The 19,403-nt window shown below is 45.1% G+C and overlaps 2 protein-coding genes across 8 annotated transcripts; one reads left to right on the top strand and one right to left on the bottom strand.

The window, feature by feature from the left end:
* Positions 1-770: 770 nt before the first annotated feature.
* Positions 771-12,310, bottom strand: SUGP2 (SURP and G-patch domain containing 2). Of its 5 annotated transcripts, none has more exons than XM_082072131.1 (10): positions 12,073-12,309; positions 9,599-11,221; positions 9,123-9,240; positions 8,088-8,593; positions 7,791-7,902; positions 6,429-6,940; positions 5,816-5,880; positions 5,159-5,295; positions 3,838-3,958; positions 771-1,038 (listed from the first exon to the last, which is right to left on the bottom strand). In XM_082072131.1, the coding sequence occupies exons 1-9, from the start codon at positions 12,185-12,187 to the stop codon at positions 3,838-3,840; spliced, it is 3,309 nt and encodes a 1,102-aa protein (XP_081928257.1). In that variant the 5' UTR covers positions 12,188-12,309; the 3' UTR covers positions 771-1,038. The 5 variants fall into 5 exon arrangements, 4 of the variants coding, with proteins under 4 accessions (XP_081928257.1, XP_081928258.1, XP_081928256.1 ...); XM_082072132.1 differs by having other exon boundaries at positions 771-1,537; XM_082072130.1 differs by having other exon boundaries at positions 771-3,648.
* A 328-nt stretch (positions 12,311-12,638) lies between these two features.
* Positions 12,639-19,255, top strand: ARMC6 (armadillo repeat containing 6). Of its 3 annotated transcripts, none has more exons than XM_082071939.1 (8): positions 12,639-12,735; positions 13,606-13,758; positions 14,206-14,282; positions 14,620-15,190; positions 15,680-15,825; positions 16,413-16,544; positions 17,045-17,182; positions 17,990-19,255. In XM_082071939.1, the coding sequence occupies exons 2-8, from the start codon at positions 13,638-13,640 to the stop codon at positions 18,200-18,202; spliced, it is 1,398 nt and encodes a 465-aa protein (XP_081928065.1). In that variant the 5' UTR covers positions 12,639-12,735; positions 13,606-13,637; the 3' UTR covers positions 18,203-19,255. The 3 variants fall into 3 exon arrangements, with proteins under 3 accessions (XP_081928065.1, XP_081928064.1, XP_081928066.1); XM_082071938.1 differs by lacking the exon at positions 12,639-12,735 and adding an exon at positions 13,003-13,104; XM_082071940.1 differs by lacking the exon at positions 12,639-12,735 and adding an exon at positions 13,009-13,094.
* Positions 19,256-19,403: the final 148 nt, after the last annotated feature.

A 19,403-nucleotide genomic window follows, 5' to 3' on the forward strand; every position in this document is an offset into this window, starting at 1 on the left:
CTGGTATTAGACCAAAGAAAAGCTTTGAAGGAAAAAAGAAAAAAGGAACCCATCACTATTAGTCCAACAAAACGACTCCAAAGAGTGTATTAGTGACTGTGGTTCTCTTACCCAAGATGGGGATCTCATTTCTCTCCAACGAGAGCAAATGTCCTTTATTCTAGAACCAGGTCCTTACGTGTTAAAGGAGGAGAAAGGTGTAACCAAGGCTTGGCATTGGCTCTGCAAAGACCTTCCTGGCTGTCACAAAAGGGACACGGTGGCTTTTGCCCATGAGCACTCTGGCTTTAGCCCTCAATTGAAGGCGGCTGCACAAGGGTTAAATTTCCCCCCTCATATCCTGTCTAAAAAAGGACTCTGAATTTCAAGGCAAAGGTAAACCACACACAGGCATAAGGAGGAAGTTTGGCTGTTTTCAAGTCAGTACACTGAGAAAATCAGAGCCACAACTCATTCCTGGATATGGGAATAAAGTGTAAAGCTCTCGAGTTCTGAATGGGGCACGACGGTTTTGGCGTTCACACGGAGAGTAACACTGCTGTGGATGGATTTAATGCACTAGAAGCCACATGAAAAAGTAACTAAGAAATTATTTAGTGGGTATTCTCAACATTTAGCAGCACAGAAACAGAGGGACCTTCCTTCCCTCGTACACCAGAAAATCCCGCTTTACACTAGTATCACACATCTCGATTCCACTCGTTAGTGCCAAAGTGATGCATATCTCTTACAAATGGCCAAATTCACAAGCAAAACATTTAAACCAGAAATCGTTTAGTTCCACATTTATTGCAGATATTAAAAGGTTAACAATGCTAACATGTTTACTTACACTAAAAAGAAATGTCAGTTATCCAATAACATAAGCGTCTAATTGTTACTAGCTTAGCACTACTGCCAGTTTGCACAGAACAGAAACCAGCAAATTGCTCTGCAAGAATAATGGCAAAAAAACAACCAAAAAGACAGTAGACACAGCACTGAAGTTAGTTAAAATGTTCACTGAAGCTTGCAGTCTTCATGGAAGAGAGCCTGGAACTAAAATAACAGAAAAGAAGCTAGTAAGCTTTAACCAAGGCAACGGATCCGCACAACAAATGTTTCACATGTACAAGTATTGCAAATTTTCAAATCAGAGCTGCCTGCAAAAGCAGGTCAAACGAAAAGGAAACTCCTTCTGCAAAAGGAGTGTAAGGTCATCTCTTGGTAAAACGAGATAAAAGTGGCAAACGGTAACCCACGCGAGAGCAGGGCCGGGATCCAGCACAGCGCTGCGCCGCTGGTATCTTGTCCAAAATTCAAGCTTGGCACAAGAAAGACAGAGCACACTAGAGTGGGCCAGGGTGGCAGACTCAGATTTCCTCAACGTTCACCTTTATTCTCAAGACAGCATCACACTCTGAACTGCGCTGCGCTCAGCAAGGACGGCACCATTTCCAATCTGGATGCCAACAGTTCTCCCAGACTGGGCAAGGAGGTGAACTGGAAGTTTGCGGGGAAATACAAATTGTGACCAGCAACACTGGCAGCTTCATCACTAAAGGAAAAGCCAAACCCGTTTGAGCGGGCCGGAGGAATAAATCAGATGCCAACAAGACTGGTTGCAGAGTGTCACTCTAAACCAGATGGTGACCGATAGATAATTAGGCACAGGAGAGAAGGAGGGGCAGCAAAGAACACACCCAAACAGAACTTCACAGGGAAGCACACGCTGCCCAATACTGTAACTGATGATCTTTTGAGTGGCCTGTGGTGCAGAACATTTAAGGATTTGAACCATCTCCAAGTAGAGTCTGTGAGAAATGTCTGGGCTCTCAAATGTCCTTAAATTTGACAAGCAGGTGAACTTATTTGTATGTATAGCCTTCATGCTTCAGTTTCTTGTAATGTAAAGGTGAAGACACATGTGATGTTCACGGAAAAACAGAACTACCAGTGTATTTTTCTATACCTGCCATCGTGGTTTCATTTAGTGATTACATGCCTGGAGGCACCTAAACCCAAGTGATTGGGAAATTACACTGCGACATGATTTTGTTTCTCATGGTTTCAAAGACTTGTACAGTAAAGGAGAAAAAAAATCTTGCATTCATCATCTAAAACTGGTTGTTACCAGCAAGGAAAAGCTTGTTGCTACAGAATGGAAATGAGGACACTCCCTTTCAGCCAGCGGGGTTTCTAATGGAGAAAGAATACCGTTTTGTTCTTTGAACAGCAGGCACAGGCAAGTGGGTAACTGAGGAGCACGTTTTCTTACGTTTTTGTCAGTGAGGAACTGGAGATGCTGCCACATTCTTGTGGGCTGCTATGAGCGGGTACCACAAGCGCTCGGCTCTGCAAGAAGTGTGGTGCAGGATGGAAACAGCGGCAAGACAGCGCTCGCTCCTGCTCAGCAGAACATGCGCCAGCTCAAGAGAAGACTCTTCAGAGAAGGAGATTCTGGCAGTTTAACATTCCAGGGGAGACTTTGGACTGGTTTTAGAGAGGTAATGATGGAGAATGAATACACTAAAAAGCATGCTATTGAATCCTGTCACGGTCAGTTAGCCAGTCCCAGATCCCTTATTGATGTGCAAGGTGGAAGAAGATGAATGATCAGACCTTGAATGATTATTTGTGGTAATACTGCTAAAGCTTTCGTGTCTGCAGAACTGCTTCGCCAAGCAGCTACATAATGCTTTCTGTTGATTAATCCGCTCTTCGCTTTCAGTAAATTCTGGCACAGTCCCTTAGAAGTACCAGCTTGTCTTATTTCTTGGCATTTTTTTCAATACAAGAACTCCTGCAAAGCAAATATTTAATAAACACAGAAATTACTCTCTAAACTGATGGTCTTGTAACACTGGTGATCCAATTCCAGGTGACTTCCAAATATCTGACTTCCAAGTATTTTCTTCGGTATTTTCTGCAGACACGTGAATTGCACCTGCTCGTGGCTTAAACTTTTTGAGAAGGAAAGAAATTATGCAAGAATGTGTTGGAGAAGAGCTGCAAATCTGTGTAAAAACAAAAAGTACACTTCAGGTATGTACTACTTGCTCATGACAATGCAAAGCCTTAGCAGCTGAGGTTTTCAAGGAAGAGTTTAGTGTTATCACACTCAGATGAACTCAGTTGTTCATCCTGTGCTTCAAAGTCTAGACTCCTATACAAAACAAGCAGGCAGGCAGACTTCTTGTATGGAAGAAAGGAAACTGCTTTGTGCAGGCTCCAGAAGTAGATCAGATGAAGCCATCGATAAAATGTAGTAAAACAAAATCTGAACTGCCTTGCAAGAAGATCTGAACTTGAGAAGACTCTTGGCTTCAGCAAGGATCAGAGCCAAACCAGGCCAGGCGCGTTTTTCATGTTGCTTATTCCATTTCTCATCACGAAACGGGCAAACTCGGCCAAAGAGAGAGGTAAACAGGCACTTCTGAGAACAAAAGCAGTTGTTTCTTCCTCAGAAGATGACATTCGAGTTGTTAGCTTGCGCAATTAAAGACAAGACTAACTTTAATCTTGGAAAATGTTTTAATACTTTAGTGTTCAAGTCCACTACTATAGAACCAAGTGTTCTTCACACTGGCAGACTCTGCCGAGGGTCTTGCACACAGCAGCCTCTGCATGTCCGTGCTCTTTCTAGCGAGCGAGTTTCTTATGTCAAACCTAGGAAGTAACATCGGGGGTAATTCAGCAGTTAAAGCAGTTCATCAGAGCTCTGGCTTTTCATTCAATGCTAAGAAGCCAAATATACCCATGGAAACAGCAATATTTTCTTGGTAAAGGAAGACTTAAAAACCCTGGTATTTTAATGTTTGCAGGAATTCATAAACCAGACGTGTCCATTGCACATACCTATTTACTTGCTCTTTTCTGCCTGTACATTTGTATCATTCTTTGACGGAAAACATCAAATGCATCTTCTTTATTTTCTTCCCCTGCAACACCCAAGCCCTCCCCTGCAGAGGTAGCACCCCTAGGGAGCAAAATGAAGAGTTAGAACACTCTGTTCCTGTTACATTTCACAACGTGCAGAAGAGATCTACACAACAGCTTCCAACACAGACACAATTCAAGTGGAAAGTCATTCTGCTTCATTTGGGGGAGAAGGGGAGCGAAGCCTTGGTACCTGGCACACCAGATCAACTAGAAACATCTCTAGAGTGATGCCCTACTGATGCAAGCCCAGCTACAAGCGAGGCTCTAACACCAGTGAACACAAGAGAGCTACAGGTGAAATAAACTGCTCTCTCGCTGTCCGTTTGCTGAAGAATGAAATATAGAAAATAAAGTGATGGCCACTGGACCACTGGGAGCACTAAGGAAAAAAGAAAACAAACCACCACAAGTATCCACCAACTAAAATGACCAGTGCTATCCAAGGCACGAAGAGACAACAGAAATCCCCGGAGAAAGACGAGTGTTAAACCACAGACTATGTGCGTGGACTAGAAAGCTTGTCATATGGGTTTAGAGAGAACTAAAGAGTTTCTGGCTCATTATTCAGCCAGGGAGTTGAAGGAGAAGGATTTCTGTCTCCTTGTTCAGTCAGGGGGCTGAAGGAGGTGTTGCCCATTCTCCACGCTGGCAGCAGTGGACACTGGATAGAGCAACTTTAAAAGACAAAACGAAGATTCAGATCCAAAAGTGTATTTTAAAAGAAAAAGCAGACTTACCTTCTGGCAGATGTACTTACCGCATTCAGCATGCAGCGGAATGAATCACATAATTAGAGTGAAAATAAATTTGTTGCCTAAACCTAGGAGTACTGTGTAGGATATTCCTAAAGTCTATGTATGTATTATGTACCTGGTGTGCTAGCGAGGAGATGCCCAGGATACTACTATGTGTTAAAAGACCTAAATACACTAAGTAATAAAAAACACCTCCTGAAGAACAGGGGCACCCACATAATCTTTAGGAAGTGTCTGTACACTGCAGCATTCAGGCTGCAGCCTCCAGCCATGTCAAACTGGACGGCAAGGAATGGCCAAGACCAGACTTTGCCCAAACGGGCCAGAAAAAAACATGAAGTCTCCGCGCTCAACTGTGCGTCAAGAAGGGAACAAAACACTGATCTGGCCACATCTAGGTGGGTTAGAGAAATCGAGTTACTATTAGAATCCCAGCCTTTGCCAGAGCTGTCAAATTCCTGTATCGTGTTCCCATTACATACACTTTTACAGGCTCTCGGATTCCTTTTCCCCGTGTCCCAAGGCCGTGTCCTTCTTGCCAGCCCATCTTCTGAAGCATCTGGAACCCCACGTTCCTGTTTGTCAGTTTCTTGTGTGAAAATTCCAAATCTTTTGGTTTCTACAAAGGGGAAAAAAAAAATTGAAAAACAAAGGTTCTTTTGTTATACAGGGAGATCATGTACCAAAAATCCCTCACCCCCGCAATAAATTGGCGTGTTGCCCCCAGGCTTATCTCTGTTGAGTCTGGTTTTATCCCTTTGCCCCTTCAAATATAGTTTGGAGCTCTTTCAATGAGCAAAGATCCTTTTTCCCCATTAAGACAGGTCACGAGGATGGAGCCAGGCTCTTCTCGGTGACAATCAATGACAGGACAAGTGGTAATGGGTTCAAACTGGAACACAAAAGGTTCCACTTAAATTTGAGAAGAAACTTGTTCCCGGTGAGGGTGGCAGAGCCTGGCTCAGGCTGCCCAGGGGGTTGTGGAGTCTCCTTCTGTGCAGACATTCCAACCCGCCTGGACACCTTCCTGTGGAACCTCAGCTGGGTGTTCCTGCTCCATGGGGGGATTGCACTGGATGAGCTTTCCAGGGCCCTTCAACCCCTGACATTCTGGGATTCTGTGATTCTGTGTTCTTTACCTTCTTCTTCTTTGTAACCGGGCAACCACGAGGCCTATCATAAGCAATCCGGACAGGTTCATGCACTGCAAATCAAATCAATGACAAAATTCAGCTGTGAAGAGAAACAATTTTAATACAGAACTCCAAAAGTACATCTCAAGTGGGACTAACTCAGTGCTTTGGCCTAAAATCAGAACCCTTAAGAAAGATCTGAATTAAAAAAAAAGAAACCCCAAACCAACCAACCAACACACACAGGGTTTTTTTCCCCCTCCACAACCAAACTGGTAATTAGTACGTGTATGTGTTTAGTTTCGGACACATCATGCCAGCAATACACTGATGGATAATATACTATAAGGACTTTCAATCTTTCCTTTCCCTGAGCACCTGTAATACTCTGACAGAAAACTCAAACTGGACTTATATGAGCTTATCATACATCACTTTCATATCACAAATGAGAACCTTCACCAACATAAATCATTACGTAAAGACATTTGTTAAACAATGCATTCATTTTTATATTAAATAAATGTAATTCTTTTAGCCATTGACGATCACTACCAAGCACATAAAAATCAGGAATTCTGTACTGATACCTCCACAATCTCATTTAAGTAACACTCACCTTTTGGTTCTTCTATGAGGCAAATCCTTTTAGATGCAGGAATCATACCAACTTTCAGAGACTTGCTGCTGATTCGTTTGCGAGGAAATAGGGTACCAGGAGCAGGAGCGGATGCCTGTGTCGACAGATTGGGTACAGCACCGTCAGATGAGCTGGCTAGCTGCATTTCACCTGTCGAAATCTCCTCTCCTGTTTTGGAACACATCTCTTCCGCTAGGTTTTCCACACTTCTACCTGCTGATGTGTCATCCTCTTCCTCCTCCTCTGCTTGCTCCATTTCTTCCAAAGGCTGGGAGATATCCTCCTCAAACTCAGCTTCCTCCTCATTATCTTCTTCCTCTTCTTCTTCATCCTCTTCCTCTTCTGAAATATCCACATTTCTCTCTTCAGGTTTAGCACTGTCCCCAGCGTCAGTTACTTCTGACACAGCACTGAAGTTAATAGATGGACATAACTCATAGACTTTCATTCGGTAAAATTTGAAAGCAGAACTGTTTCGATCCTGTAAAAACCTGAGCAAAAATTACAGTGAAAACAATATCAGAAAGAGATTTGCTTTAGCCAGCATGAAGTAAGACATTAGAAATAAATCTCTTATTATTTTTTTGAATTCTCATGCCAGGTGTGTTTTTGTAGAAATGTAGAATTCCCCAACACCACGTACCAAGAAGAACAACCGTTCTCCTCGGTTCTTACAGACTGCTTTTTATCAGCACTTCTCAAACTGTGTTGTAAAGAATTCAGTACAATTATCTTAATGATATAGTTGGAGAAACTAAGAAAGACACCAGCTTTGGATGACCCAGAAGGCAAAGAGCAGACCCCAGAAGAGAATTCAGGCTTCCAAATTTCAATCATGTGGTCTATATGGAAACAGGAGTATTGACTCAGAGACAGAAGAGACTATAGGGCTCCATTTTTATTGGCACAGTATGACTGAAAGAGAAAAACCTGTGCTGATTTACACTAGAGCACTTAGGCCATTTTAATCAAAGCCTCACTTAAACCAAACCAAACCAAACCACGACAAGAGCAAAACCCCAAGAGTGAAAATACTTTGGCAGAACCCTGTTTCAAGATGCAAGCTGATTACTTAGGATAGAAAAGCAAAAAATAACAAATCAGTGCATGTACGCGTTTGGGAGAGGTGTTTTTCTTTCTTAGGTAATGCAGATATTCACCATTAATGGAGGTGCTGAGCAGGACAACAGGGAGTGTTGCTCAAAATCCTCTGTTCCTAAACACATTGAATAAAAGCATACATCTCAACACACAATAAAAGGAAATAGCTCCTTAGTAATTGTTTAGATGCATTTTGATTTTTCTTATCAGTGCATTTACACAGATAAATGTGGGACTCACCAAAGGTCTGGGTTATCTGCACTGTTGTCTATGCTGAACTGCTCAATTTCTGGTCCTACCTGAGCGACAAACTTGGCAAGTTTCTCGGCAGTTTCCATTGTTTTAGCATCCACTGCAAGAAACAGAACGCTTGTTATCTACAGCTTCCTACAAAATCTGCACCACTGGAAGGTTAACAGAGTTGAGAACTAACTTGAGCAAAATAAATGATTTTTAGAATTTCCAGCAGAACATTCTATGTGATTCTTTTCTCCTACAATTTACAATTTTAAAATCTTATCTTGAATCTTCACTCACCATCAGGAAACTGAGAGGACAATGGTGGGAAAAGTTCAGGTGGTGCTAATAAATTCTCCACATCTGCCCTTTCTTCTGCTGGCAGAGCGAGCTCTGAACTGGCGGCACATTGTGAGGATGAGGTGGTGTCGAGGGGAGAATTCTCAGACGGGCTGGTTTCTGACACAGAAGTTTTTGACTGGACGGAACCCTGAAGATGTTTGTCTTGGTGCTTCAGCACCGTACCTGCCGAAAGCACGGTCTGCGTCCCTGTGGTTGCTCTCCTCACCTTCCTTCCTCGCACAGCGTGTTGGGCGATAATTCCAAGCCTTTTCCTTTTAAATAGCTTCCTCTTAATACTTGCGACTTTCCTGGCATATAACATGGCTCTGACTGATTCTGTTGCAGATTCTTCCAGTGTTCTGCCCTCGCCACCTGCTTCCTTTCCAGCCGATGTCCGCCTTTGCACCTCTGATAACTTCAGTCTGTAATACTTGTATTCTAGACTATCTTCATCAGACAAGAACCTAAAGAAAATCACAGAAACACAAGGAAAGCCCAAGCTAAAAGCACAGCTAATCTCAAATTCTCCGACCAAAAACTCAGTAGCAATTGATCCTTTTTTCCAGGGTTATACATCAGTTCTTCCGTTAACGTCAGCCTGCATCAGTTCTTCTCAGAGTAACAGCCAACTCCACTTCTAAAGCAGTAAGTGAAGGATGCCAAGCAAATAAATGACGGAGGGTTTTGACATAAATAATTTATAAGTAATTAATCACCCATGCTGCAATTCATACATGAAGAGGTATGCCATTATTATGCCATTATTGACAGATCAAAAGGAATGTGATCTATTAGACAAAACAGAAGCAACAGGCCAACTTCCAGGGATATCAAGAAGTATAATTAGCTGAGGAAACATTTTCCTAAGTCTGATTAAATATATAGTAGGCTTTGATCTTATACCCATTGAAGGAAATACTGAGTTTAATTACATATATTCCAAAGATCTTCAGCAGAGAGTACTCTGATGACATACTGTTCAAACACACCTACCAATATTCAGGACAGTTCTTCTGAGCATTTCTCTCTTTGGCAGACAAAGTGCCTGAAACAATGCTGTTCACCAGCTGTTCGATTACCTCCACGACTTTCCGATCAGCTCGCTGGGGGGCTATGGGGAGAAATAAAATGCAGCTGTTGTATTATTCTCATCATTGGAGTATCAATATGTCATCTTAGTTATTCTTTGACACACTGACATTTGCAATTTTTCAACATGTTAACACAAAAAAGGCTGCACTTAATACTAGAATAAATTAAGGAAACCTCAGAAACATTCTGTTTTCTCAATGCAAGTTAGATTCTAGAGCAGTTTATTATGAGACCCGGTGTGGTTTACAAAACCTATCCTGAGCCATCCTGGGCAAGTCAAGCCACCCTTTAAATGGAAATGACTTATAGCACCAAAAAGATTTTGTGCAAAATAAAGGAATTATATACTGTAAAGTATCTTACAACAGTTCACTCACTTTTAGCTTTTGTGTCAGGAGAGGGTTTTTTAAGCTGTGCTGTGGACTCTGGCTCAGCCTTCTTCATCTGAATTGGATATCCACTTTTCTCCAACCAAGCCTTCAAGTTTTCAATGTACTCTCTTCCAAACAACGTTGAATCGTCAAAGTTTGGGAATAGTGTTGGCGCTGGAGCCATTTCCTGGAGTCCTACGGCTTCAAGTATTTTCTCTTGCCTAAAGACAGATGCTAGCGCGAAGGTCTGACCCAGAAGGGCTAGAGACTTACGGCAAAGAGAGACCGTGGTCTCAAAAGCACTTGCCATTTCTCTTGGATTACCAAAACCGCTCGTCTTAATGCTCAATTCATAAGCATTGCAGGCCATAAGCAGCGGTGTAACACCTTTTAGGAGGCGGTCTTGAAGCCTCATTATGTATTTATCAAAAGGTTTGATTATTTCAAAGAAGCAGTTCTTTGTTTTCACAGCACCTTTGTCCAATAGCATATTTAAAAACTCATTGTCCACTTTGGGAGTTTTCAGAGCAGCATGTTGTAAACTCTTGATAGTAAAGAAACAATAATCTCTGTGTTCTGGCTTCAAGGAGCATTTGAACGAAGCGAGCATTTTTGCACAGGTTTCTGTCTCCAGCTCGAAGAGAGCTCCAAAGAGCCGGGAAAATTCTGCATCATTTTTTATTGCGTGAAACCCAGCCCATTTGATAATTTCTATTCCAAATGTTGAAAAGATGTCTGATTTGTCCACAAGGTCAAAACTGAGATTTCTGAAAACATGCGCAGGCTTTGGGAGCCTGAGAATAGGTCTCTGGGTTGTTAAAGTCGGCCTCTGACTAGGTCGTGGAGGCAACTTTTGATTAGGGCGTGGGATGGGCACCGGCCTCTGTTTGGGCTGTTCAGCGGTTTCAGGCGTTTGATCAGGTTGCAGAGCTGGTTTCTGATCAGAGCCTGGTGGCAGTTTTTTAGTGTTCCATTTCTTCAGGGGAGGTTTGATATCTCCTTTGAAGACTTTGGTTTTAACAGTGCCCCTCGTAAGGCGCTTTCCTCGCAGAACTCTTCCCCTGCCGACGTTGCCCCTCCGTAGCGGGGGCCGGAACTCACTGTCGGATTGAATTCCAAAGTCCACATCATACTCCTGATTCTCCATGTTGCCATATTCATCTTCCATGAGTCCTGGTGATCTAAAATCACCTAAAATATCTGAAGAACTAAAATCAGTTTCATGTGGTCCAGTGGATTCCCAAGAGTCAGGAGGGCCGTAGTCCTGCTCGTGTGAAACCAGGCCCCCGTACTCCCGATCGTGGGACGTCGGGCGCCCGTATTCCCGATCGCGAGATGCTGGGTGCCCGTACTCCCGGTCGTGTGAAGCCGGACGCCCAAACTGCCGGTCCCGAGATGCCAGGTGGCCAAAGTCCTGGTCCCGAGACGCTGGACGGCCGTACTGTTCATGGTAATAGTTCTCTTTCCTGATGAGAGGACTAGCGGAGCGATAAGAAGGTCCTGGATAGTCATCTCGAGGGTCTTCACTCCAGTCATCGTGTGGATGGTGCTGGGCGTTGTCATGAGCGTATCTTCCATCATCATGAAAACTGTCTTCGAATCTTGGTCTTGGGAGAGGCCTTGAATGAGCTGGAATGATAAAAACATAAATACACCAATACACTGCAAGTAGTACTCAGAAAAAGAAATAACAAACACATTTACACACTTAGTAGAGTGAACATACCAAAACTTCTGAAAAACAGTGCACTGGAATTTCACAGTTGAACAGAAGACCATATTTTTTACGAACTCATACACAATTATCTCAGATAACATTAAAGTCAGAAACACTAGAATTTCCTGCAAAGCATCCAAGAATTCCTATTCCTTAATTCCAGTAAACTCAAAAGGTAAAGAATACTTGAGCAAATTAAGTATTCAAAATAAATTATTTCATTGAAGATTATACAACTTTGAGGAAACAGATCTCATTTTAAAACTCTCAATTTCATATGAATAAAATACAAGTTATTTTTCTGCACATTTTAAGCACCAAATCAGAACATAAAAGCACTTGCAGATCATGTTTTGTATACATTCACTAGATTAATGTCCTGCTTTTAGCATTTTCTCTAAAAATAACACGAAATACAAAGACCCAGAGGCATCAAATGCACTCCTACATTTATTTAACTTATCAGCCATCAACAGAATTCCATCCTGCAGTGATGTCTCTGGAGTCCTCCCTGAAATTGGACCCACTCTCTGATGCAGCCTAAACAGAATTCCTTTGTTTGAAATTTGCTTTTTTGCCTGGAATTTGCCTCCCACATTGAAACAGTGGCAATCATACCAAGCTATTAGCCTCTTAAAAATAGAAGTGGAAAAACACCAGCACAAGTCCACGTTTTAGGCAAATATATATAAACGGAATGCAAGAAACCGAACAAAGCTGTTACCAGAATAACTCTTATAATCCACAGCACCAGTTTCATTACCTTTGAAATGATGGATTGTGTTCTCCAGAGCATCACCCCGCTCCATGCGATACCTTTTAACTTTGTCCTGCACCACGGCATCAAACGTCTCCCGTGTGATCCGCCGAGAGGCCATTTTTATCCTGGAGCAGAACAGCACAAAGCCGGCCCTGACCCGGGCAGCTCCTCCCGCCGCCGAACCGCTAACGCCGCCGGTACCGCCCGCTGACCCGGCCCCCCCGCTGAGCTGGGCCCGGGCGGATTCTCCTCAGCGGGGTGCGGAGCTCCCTCCCCCGCTCCCCTCACGGGCCTGAGGTGAATGGCAGCGTGACGAGGGAGCCGCTGCCGCCTCCCGCCTTCCCACCCCTCACCGGGTGACCCCCCCGGCAGCCCGTCCGCCCGCTGCCACACGGCAGACACCCGCAGGAGAAGGAGCCGCCCCCGGCCCGCCCCGCCGGGAGCCGGCCCTGCCCTCCCCGCCCCCGCGCAGCCCCGCCGCCTCCCCGCCACACACGAATCTCCCAGCAGCCCCCGCGGGACGCCGCTCGCTCGCCCCCCCTCCCTCCCCGCGCCTGCGCAATGCGGACCCCCCCGCGCCACAGGCACCGCCTCCTCATCCCCTCAAGGCGGGTGGTTTCGGGCCGGTACCGACGGAGAGGGCGCGGGTTCGAGCCGCACGGCGCGGTAAGCAGAAGGGAAGCGGGCGTGGGCGACCCGCAGCCTCCCGCTCCGCCGGCGGGGCCTTAGGACACCCGCTACCGTGCAGGCGCGCCTCAGCGAGTTTCCGCATACAGCGCATGCGCAAACGGCGACTGACCGCATGTGTGTGGCGAGGGCGCAGGCGCACTTGGACACACCGAGCTCTTTTTCGCGCCGTCTGGGGGGCATCGGCGTGACTTTTTGCCTTGGCGCATGGGCACTGAGGGGCTGAGCCGGCGGTGGGCGGAGCCAGCTGCGCACGGCGGCCGCGCAGAGCCGGTGCTGTCAGCCCGCTGCTCTTTGTCAGGCGGGAGGAGCCCGTCACCGAGCGACGAGGGACGGAGGTGGGCGGTGGTGAGGAGAACCGGGGCTCCTTGTGCGCCTGGGAGCTCCCCCGGTACCCGCGCCCCGTTCCTGGGTCCTGTCCGGTGGAGGTCTCGCTGAGAGACCGAGGGGCGGGATGCGCTGGGCCTGCTGAGGGGGTGCGCGGTGAAGCGGGCCCTGCTGCGGGCTCCGCCTGCAATGGGCCTGATGTGAGGGGTTTCGGGACTCTGTGCCCGGGCAGGCCGCCCGCTGTGCCCTGGCACCGGAACACCCAGCAGCAGCAGCGCGTTCGCCATCCAAATCCTGGGCCTCTGAGTTCTTCCCTTTTTCTTTTAACTGCTCTATTTCTAACCGCTAAAAAAAAGCCCAGACAAACCAAAATAACCCAAACCCAAACATCCCTTTTACCATATATTTTTGATTTTGGGTTCTGTGCTTTTGTTTTTGGAAAGAGCAAGCCCTGCCCTTTGTTTCTGATTAACTTTAGAAGGTTTCGCACCAGAAACTAATTGTGAACTGTGTTAATGACAGGACAAGGAGGTAGTTTATCCCATTTGAGGAAAATGGGATCGAAACAGATTGCGCAGGAAACATTTGATGATGCAGTGCAAGAAAATATTACAGAATTTGAAATGGATCCAGAAGAGGCTGTGAGAGAAGCTGTGCAGCAGTTTGAGTCCCAAGGTATTATAAATTTGTTTATTTTTGCAGTTTGGGTTATTACAGGCTGAGGTTTTACGTATCTTAAATTTTAAGAGAACCTGCATGCAAAGATTGAGCATCCGGTATTGTAAAGACACCTTTGTGAAGTGGAACGTAGACACTCTTAATGCTAACCTAGTTTCATTGAGTAATTATGACTGAAAAACTCTTTAGGTCAAACTGCAGGGTGCAGTTTGGTGAATGAAATTTAACTCATTTTTATTTTTTGTTTTCTCCCCCAATTTAGACATTTAGCTGGAATCGATGCTTTGTTCCAGGACATATTTGGCCGTTATAGTTAGCCAGAACTTTGTCAGCCTTTGATCCATGCTTTACAATAAGTTTGTCATTGTTCAATGTGGTTAACTTGACAAATCTTAGCCAAGCTGCTGTAACTAATATTAATCTTGTTTCTGTTTGTCCTTTTAGGTGTTGATCTGAGCAACATTGTGAAAGCTGTGCGGCAGCCTGCCTCTGAAAATGGTCAAAAGCACCAAATTTTGCTGGTAGGAGCACAAATATACGTTGTCTTCTAAGGATCAGGGTTATATAATAGTTTAACTAGTAGACTAAGAATGAGATTTATCTTCAACGTCTGCCTATGTCTCATTTCTTTGTGAGCTCTTTGACAAAGCAAACAGTGGTGGCAGAAGTACAGAGGAGCCCCCGTTCCTCCAGGGGTTCTATGCATTCTTTGATACAGTTGTTTCTTAGGTGTGTCCAACTAATTTTAAATTTAAAAGAAGACTGTTATTATAAATAAACAAATTTGACTGCCTGTGAAGAACTGTCCTTGTTCCTTCACAGTTCAGGTTGAAAAATGACTCTTATTCTCTTCTTTAGACTTTAGATTCCCTCGGGAGAGCCGTTACTGACTCTGATCTTGCTGAGATGGCCGAGCAGCTCGTGGTCTTCACCGATCAGTGCAAAGAACAGCTGGCTTTCCGCTACCTGGCTGGGCAGAACGGTGCCTATTCTGTGGTATTCTCTGCCTGCCAGCTGGCCTCAGGAGACAGAAATTTAATGCTGAAGGCCTTTTCTACTTTATCTGCCGTCTTGGATGGGCAGCCAGACCTGCTTGACTCTGCTGGCCAGGTTCTACTGCTCCAAACTCTGAAAGAATATAGAGAGGATGCGGAAATGACGCTGGCTGGGATCCGGTGCATTCGGCACGCCTGCCTGAAACACGAGCAGAACCGTCAGGACTTTGTCAAAGGTGGGGTTCTGCCGCTGCTGACCGGAGCGATAGTCCAGCACGGAGACAGCGCCGACGTCGTCCGAACGGCCTCCTCGACGCTCAGGGTCATGACATTTGACGACGACATCCGCGTGCCCTTTGGTCATGCTCACGATCACGCAAAAATGATTGTGTTAGAAAATGATGGGTTGAGAGTCCTCATTGAAGCTGCAAAAGGTAAAATTAACCTCATGGCTGTTGATCCTAATTTTGAATCATCCGCGCTTTCTTACCTCAAAACTCTGCTTTGTTGTAACTTGAAGCTCCTTAGAGATGATTCAGAAATTTGCCGCTAAAATGTTTAATTCTTTTGATGAAATGTGCCCCAAGAGAGAAAAATCACATGGCTGCTCCAGAGAGCAGCAGCAGCACCGAGGTGACCGTTATCAGAACTATTTGTCAGTCTGTCTAGGAAGTATTTAACAGCCCAGAGCAGCTTTACAGGTGCGTTATCCTTGCTGAGGTGCTGCATTCTTGCCAAGAAAATATATTCTCTCTCTGTCTAGATACAGAGTGAACAGGATGTCATCTGTGTGCTGATGTGTTTTAATATATAAAGTGAGATTCGCTGTTTACTTTTTTTTTTAAATGAAGCAAAGTAAAACACCTTAATTCTGCTCACCCCTCCTTCCTGTCGTTACTCCATTTGTCACCTCTCCTCTGCAGCATTCACAGATAACTCCAGCGTTCTCAGTGAACTGTGTGCCACCCTTTCTCGCCTCTCTGTCCGGAACGAATTCTGTCAAGAAATTGTGGACCTTGGCGGCTTAAATTTTATGGTGTCTCTCCTGGCTGACTCCATTGACCATCCGGTGAGCGATATAAAATGTACTTTGGAGTGGAGGTAATGGAGCAGGGTGTGCTCCTCAGTTGAAAGTCCTTGCTGTGAACGGGCCTTAGACCGTGCATTATTTTAGGTGCAATTAGGGTTGAAACCCAACCACTGATCCCTATTTACAGCTTTATATACAGAACTAGGTTACCTGTGGGTAAGAATACAGGAATTCTGAGCCCCTTGTGCATAGTTCTGTCATCCACACTCCAAGAGCAGAACTCTACTTAGTCCCAGCAAAGCTGAGCTGCTGGTTTTCCACCATTCTAGTGGAAAATTCTAGCTACAAGATGTTCAAGAGGATTTAGATGCTTGAGTCCCAGAGGGCTGATGTTTGATTCTTTAAGCTTCTTTGAAAACCTCTGCCACTAACAAGATTCTAACAAGACACTAACAATACTCTGTGTAGAACGAAATTGTGGCTGGGGATGTCAGTGACTGAGAATAACATTGCCGTTCATAACTGGGAATGACAACTGTTTGAATGGGATGCTCTGGTTGGCTTTCAAAAATCTGTAAAACTTTCTGCAGCTTTCTAAGTTGTTGTTTGCTTTTTGATGAACGGAGGACGTGGTGAAGCAGGTGCTCAGTGCCATCCGAGCAGTTGCGGGTAACGACGACGTGAAAGATGCCATCGTTAATGCTGGGACAACGGACCTCATTGTGCTGGCCATAAGCCATCACCTTGCCAACCCTCAGGTACGCGCTGGAGTGGGTGATGAAGTCCCAGCAGGGCTGGGAACGGATGGCAGGTTCGGGTTGTATAACACAGCTGTGTTATCTTGGCTGGCGTGGAGGACTTGTGATAATGAACAGCTTGTGCTAAGAACATATACATTCTATGTATGGTTGTTAAATGGTTGCAGCTGAGCAGTGTATTAAACCTTTAACTCCAGTGTTGTAGCATGGATAAGCGTATGCTTTGGCAAGTATTTACGTAAATGTAAAGGTATGTCCACTTTATTAGGGGTTTTTCTTGTTCCTGAATCAGATGAATACCAGATACAATGTTTTACAGCTCTGGGGTGTGAAACTTGGTTTACGTGCCAGAGAAGCAGGATGTTTCAGTGGAAGATACTTAGAAAAAATAAAAATAAATGTTAAAAATTGCCTAAAAAAGAAACAAACTCCGAATACTTTTTTTTGTCTCCCCTTAAATCAACATTTTCAGTGAGTGTCTCTTCTCCTTTGCCTTGCAGATCTGCGAGCAAGGCTGTGCCGCCTTGTGCATGCTGGCTTTGCGCAAACCCGAGAACTGTAACGTCATCATGGAGGGCGGAGGGGCCTTGGCGGCTCTTCAGGCCATGAAAGCACACCCACGAGAAGTGGCTGTACAGGTATTTGCCTCGGAGCACTAGGTTATTTATTCGGGATTAGCGTTGGCTGCGTTCACAGCTTCATTGGGATTTTGTCCTTTACTTGACAAATACCAAAAGGTTCTGAGCATGTTGGGAATGTGGTGTCTAAATGCAGGAGTCCCTGCGTCTGTCACCCTGATGTGATCAGAGCAAAATTTAGCTTGGATTTCAAACCCACCTGAATTCAGGTTCAAGCAACTGTGGAATGTTGTGCTTCTCTTGCAGGAGTTACTTCTTAAAAAAGCAGGACGAGGACAGGCTCTTTCAGACTCTGCCTGTGCTATGATGTTATCTGTCTTATAGGAGACATATAGATTGCCATCTGTTCTCCAGAGTCAAATAAAACACCTGCATGGCAAGAACTTGCCCTCTAGTTTCTCACGCGAGTCTCAGTAGGGCCTGTGTCCATTTTTGTGTTCTCTAGAATACCAAAATACTGTAGAAAATATTTTCTGAAAGAATATTGTAAGCTAAGTGCCAGGGAAGGTGGAAAAGGGGGGTGTCTTGGCATCATTTAAAGAAGTACTTGGTATTGCTTGGCAGGTGTTTGAGATGTGCTGGTGTTCTGACAGAAACAGGAGGTTTTGTTGTATAAACCTTCATGGAAAATAGCAGCCATGCTTTTGTCCATGGATTTATTCTTCTTTGTTGCTGTCTACTGTACATTGGTCGTGCAGGAAAGGTTCTTCAGTTGGAGCCAGCTCTGCGTTGTGCGTGCCAGCATCCTCCACGGGTGGGATTTCCCTACAAAAGATGCTAAAATCTCTCATTTGCCTCTCTCCTCAGAAACAGGCTTGCATGCTGATCCGCAACCTGGTTTCCCGGAGCCGGGACTTTTCTCAGCCCATCTTAGAGATGGGAGCTGAGAACCTGATCACAGAAGCTCGTGCGACGCACAAGGACTGCGATGACGTGGCCAAAGCTGCGCTGAGGGATCTGGGCTGCAAAGTGGAGCTCCGCGAGCTGTGGACAGGTCAGAAGGGAAGCCTGGCTCAGTGAATCAGCCACCGCTGAGCTGCGGAGCTTCAAGACGTCCGTGCACGTCAAGTCTTAAGGGGGGAAACAAAGTGGCATGGATTAATTTGCAGTTCCATCCAACTGGAATATCTGAAGCAAATGCCTGGCTTGTGAGGCTGCGGTGAACTTTTTTTGGGAGCTACAGCTGAAATGGCTTTATGCATTCACAGGCTGCAAGTCAACTCTGTGTAGTAATTATTTACCGAATCATCTAATGCCTGAAGATGATCTGCTCCCTCCATTGTTATGTCTATTCCTTGTGTACAGAACGGGGCCATTCCCGTGTGCTCTGTTCTGTACAGCAAGAGCAAAAGTGGCTCTTTTTTGGTAGAGTTTGGTACGTACTGCAGCAGCTGGTTCTGATTTGTTCCTCTGCTCTCTGCAAGCAGCCCGAGCCGGTAACGGGATGGATGAGGAGGAACTCCATCATTGTTGAATGTGTTCTGTCCTGTTGTACTGTTCTACTAATTGTTATTTTACTGCTGACCGTATTCTGCGCTGCTGCTTTGTTTTGGATTTTCAGCCAACATAACATTTTAAACAAAAGCAAAGTAAGAATTTCAAATAGTGTGGCCCAAAGCAACATAACTTTGATGTTGCCCTTTGCATATAGGAGGAAGGTTCACATTCTCTTTCAGTGAGATGAGCGAGTCCGGGACTGGTAGCGAGTTACAAAGCAGTGGTGGTATCGTGCAGCAGGAAGCCAGCCCTGGGGAGCCCAGGTTTTGGTTATATCTTAGCAGGGTGAGGCTTCCCCGGATCCAAGAGTGTTGTGATTGCGATGAGGAGGCCGTGCGCCTCGTGGACTGAAGACAGCTGTGGACTTGGGGGCAAAAAGGGAGACATGAAACATCCAGAAATGTTCTGAAATCTCCGCTCAAGGCATCTGCCGGACTGCGGTGTTACCAGCTCTGCTCTGGGTGCTGAACCTTCCTCCTGCGCTGCTAATGATGTTGTACTTGAATGGATGTTTTTTAATGTGGTACTCTCTGTAGAAATGTTGATTCTATAAAATATAAAAAAAGTGCAAGGGTGGATAGCTCTTAATCGAGCCTTTTTGAGACAGAAAAAGAAGGGTGGTGGCAATGTCTCGGTGCCTCCTCCAGCCCCGTGCTGTTTGCCAGCAGATAGCAAAGGTCGATGTGTTCTGAGGCTCCTAATCCTGCGTGAGCGTTCACAGGAG

The sequence above is a fragment of the Streptopelia decaocto genome, assembly GCF_964273445.1.
Source record: "Streptopelia decaocto genome assembly, chromosome: 24".
Taxonomy (NCBI): Eukaryota; Metazoa; Chordata; class Aves; order Columbiformes; family Columbidae; genus Streptopelia; species Streptopelia decaocto.